Source organism: Tasmannia lanceolata, unplaced genomic scaffold (genome assembly GCF_043159265.1).
Source record: "Tasmannia lanceolata isolate RefF3 unplaced genomic scaffold, GAP_Taslan_0.1 ptg000016l, whole genome shotgun sequence".
NCBI lineage: Eukaryota > Viridiplantae > Streptophyta > Magnoliopsida > Canellales > Winteraceae > Tasmannia > Tasmannia lanceolata.
In genome coordinates, this window is record NW_027518693.1 from 14383292 (window position 1) to 14387407 (window position 4116).

A 4116-nucleotide genomic window follows, 5' to 3' on the forward strand; every position below is an offset into this window, starting at 1 on the left:
TTTAATCTAGTGCTTATATTTCCATAACAGGATTCTTGATTGAGCAGCCATTGCTCCTAAAAAAATCCTCGTTTCAAAATCAACCTGGTCCCGTCAGTCCGCTGATTCCAGGCTGAGTCGTTTTTCTTCCTCACCAATTTCTTTTACCTCCCCTGCATTACCTTTCTCCAATCTCCAGGAAATCCCTTCGCCCGTCCAATTTCCTATTGCACAGATGGCTGACTCTGGAAATGCTTTGGCCGAGATGAGTGAGATGATGAAGGCTATGCTCCAACAGATGAATAACATGAATGAAGAGATAGCACGTCTGAAAAATGACAGAGAGTCTACTTCCAGAGAACATGTAGCTCAGCACCCATCAGTTATACCTCCTCCCCCTCCTGCAATGGCCGGGCCTGCGGTCTTGAACGTCGAAGACGATCTTGATAATGAGCAGTATGAAGAAGAGAATTGTCATCCTAATCTGAATAGAGCCTATGAGGACAGAGCGATGGCGGACAGAATGGATAGGCTGGCCCAAGAGATGGAAAACATAAAATTTCAAGGCCCGAAAAAGTTGAACATGGCCGATTTTATGTTGTATCCGGGAGTCACATTGCCTCCTAGATTCAAAGTTCCGGACATGGATAAATACGATGGGACCGGGTGTCCTCGAAGCCATCTAATGTCTGTTCTTCCGCTTTTACAACAGCATGGTCTATCTCCGGAGCAAGTTGCTCTATTATTTCCTAGATCTTTGGTCGGAGTGGCTAAAAAGTGGTTCTTGAGCTTAAAGTCAGAGGAGATCCGCACTCTAGAGAATATTGCAAATAGGTTCGTCGAGCAGTTCTCCATGGAGGAGGGAATCGACGTGACTAAGAGAGATTTGAAGGCTTTGAAACAGGGCCATAATGAAACTTTTACTTCCTTCATCCGCAGGTGGAGAAGGAAGGCCGCGCAAATGACTCATCGTCTGTCAGATGAGGATCAGATTAAGATTGTGGTGAAAAATCTGTCACCACAATACTATCATCATATGGCTATTCAGTATTTTCTTGATTTCAATCATCTCATAAAGACTGGAACTCAGATAGAAGATGCATTGGCTAAAGGCCTGAGATCAAGAATTCCGTCTGATACTAGAGAGGGGAAGCGACCTGTGATGGCGCCGAAAGAAGTACATAATGTCAATTATGTCAGGCCCCCACCCAGAGTAGTCACTGAAGTAAGAAGACCGCTGATGGAGCAGAAGCCTCTTCGTCATTTTGATCCCCTTCCGTATTCTTTGTCCGTAGCTTTGAAGAAGCTATTGAAAGACAAAAAGATCAAGTTGCCTGATATTAAGCCTCCTCCTAATCCGCTGCCGAGATCCTGGAGAGAGGATCAATTCTGTGATTATCACCGCAATACGGGCCATATCACTGATAGGTGTTTAGCTCTGAAACACCAAATCCAAAATATGATTGATAGGAAGGAGCTGGTAATTGAACGTCCAAATGTAACAAGAAACCCCCTTCCGACGCATGCAATGCCGCCTCCGCCTTCAGTCAATGTCATTTGTACTGAAGAGTCTATCATTGATCCTGCTTCCTTCATATTCGCTATTGAATCTGAAGGGAATTATGTTTGGAAATTTGAAGAAGATCAGTGGGAAGATTCAGAAGAGCCGTATGTTTTATCCTGGAATGACCCTGATGTGGCCGGACCATCAAACCAATCTTACATTCTCCAGTGTGAGGATGAGAGGAAAGATTCTGAATCTCTATATGTCTTAAGGGTGAGTGATGATGAGGGAGAAGAAATAAAAACCCCTTACACCCTTAGGATAGAAGATGAAGATTTGTTGCTCCTGAGCGATCAATGTGATGAACTCCGCCACGTCACACGAGGTGGACGAGTATTTAAGCCAGCTGAACTCAGAGTTGATAATCCAGCTGAGGTTGCAAGAGGGGTTGACAATCAGAAACAGAAACAGAGGCTTGAGGAAGAAGAAGATAATTTGTTGAATCAGCTCAAGAAGACACAAGCTAATGTGTCCATTTGGGGTTTACTGATGGCTTCGCCAAAGCATAGACAGGTTGTGCTTCGTGAGCTGAACTCATCTCAAGTATCGGTTGAGATTACTCCTGATGAGTTAGTCGGTCTGGTGGCCATGACCAAGGCTTCAAAAGCCTTATCTTTCTCAGACGAAGATTTGCCGTCAGAAGGAAAGGATCATACTCGTCCTCTCAAGATTACCATACTTTGCAACCAGAAGAAAGTTTCAGAGGTGCTGGTAGACAATGGGTCAGCTCTAAACGTGTGTCCTTTGAGCACTGCCACTATTCTGGGGTTTGGGCCTGAAGATTTCATTCCTTCTGAGCAAGGCATACTGGCATATGATGGGACCCGTAGGGATGTAATCGGAACATTGGCTACTGAAATTGTCGTCGGAGGAGAAAACTTTGACATTGAATTTCAAGTGTTGGACATCAAGACTTCATTTTGTTTGTTACTTGGTCGACCTTGGCTGCACAAGGTTGGAGTCATTCCTTCTACACTTCATCAAAAACTAAAATTCATTCGAAACAATCGGGTGATCACAGTCAAGGGAGATCCCGAGCCAGAAGTTGGACAAATATCTCAAGAGCTTGTTACTGAAAACACAAGAGATATCAGTCTGACAGGATTTTCAGTGGAGGTTTCGGCTATCACCATGAAAGAGGCTATGAGTGAAGAAATTATGTTTCTCTCTAGCACCAATACTCGGGTAGTCAAGATGATGCGCCGATTTGGATATCTCCCAGGGGCAGGTTTGGGGAAGAATATGCAGGGTCCGACTGAGCGGCCCGAGTTGAAAGCATCTGATGGGTTGTTTGGGTTGGGATACAAGCCGACTCGCAAGGAGGTGCGAGAAATGAGAGCCTACATGTTTAAGTGGGCCGAATGTCGCCGCAGAGGCTTAGAATTTCCTATGGGGCCGTTCAGCAAGGTCATGAATGGCAGATTCCGAAAAGAGGGAGCTGATTGCCCTTATTACGGTTTCTCAGAGCCATGGTATGATGAGAATGGGACCAAGCTGCCGGGTCTTGAGATTTTCTTTGCAGATGAGCTGCCAGCAGAATTTTACAGTAAGCAGATTACAGAGGCAGTAGTGACAGAGGAACCAGACTCAGACTGGGTTGAGAACTTTGAGCCAAAACTCCTGAATTCTTTGTTTCAAACTGAGGCACCAGTCATTGCTATGATTGGAAGAGATGCACCTTTTCTGAACCCAGAGGACTATATCACCCCAGCCGAGGGACCTCTGGATAACTGGACGTCACAGGTTATACCCCATGTAATCCCTCAGTACATTCTAGTCCCTTCAAAAGAGTCAGTTATTTCAAAGTATGTGTCAGTTTCTGAGTCCGTCCCAGAGTCTGTCATTTCTAACTTTTCTTTTGATGCAGGTACTGTAGAAGTCGAGTCTACCTCTGGAGTGACTGACGAGTCTGTCCTTGATGGTGTCGAGTCCAAGTCTGGGGACGTATTCATTGATTCTTCGTCTGTGTATATTTCTGGTTGTGTCGATACTGATGTCGACTTATTTTTTCATTCTGTTTCAGAGTCTGTAACGCCTGATGTGGGCGAGTCATCTGATGTAATCACTGATTCTGATGAAATAAAAGATTCTTTTGCTTATATTCCTGTACTTGTCTCTTCTGCTGATTCTGCTTCTGAACTTGATCAAGTAACTAATAATGATAATCAAGACTCCCCCTCTAATGAGGTAGCCGACGAAACTCCTCTTGAAATCAAACATATGATTCAACAAGAGGAGAGTCACCGAGCTAAACCACTTGAAGAGGAAATTGAAACCGTAAATATAGGTGATGAAACCTTAATTCGGGAAATACGAATTGGCAAAATTTTATCTCCTGAGGAGCGTGAAGAATTAATCACCTTGCTAAAAGAGTTTAAGGAGGTTTTTGCTTGGTCTTACGACGACATGCCGGGATTGAGCGAGGATATTGTCCAACACAAATTACCTCTGATCCCTGGCATCAAGCCGAAGAAGCAAAAACTCCGAAAGCTTAAAACAGAATGGGAGTTGAAAGTTCATGATGAGGTTAAAAAACTACTCGAAGTGAAATTCATTGAAGTAGTTGAGTATCC

At 44.1% G+C, this 4116-nt stretch overlaps 1 protein-coding gene across 1 annotated transcript; it reads left to right on the forward strand.

Moving 5' to 3' along the window:
- Positions 1-286: 286 nt before the first annotated feature.
- LOC143847916 (uncharacterized) lies at positions 287-3419 on the forward strand. Its single transcript, XM_077356700.1, has 3 exons — positions 287-510; positions 607-2497; positions 3411-3419. The coding sequence occupies exons 1-3, from the start codon at positions 287-289 to the stop codon at positions 3417-3419; spliced, it is 2124 nt and encodes a 707-aa protein (XP_077212815.1).
- The last annotated feature ends 697 nt before the right edge of the window (positions 3420-4116 follow it).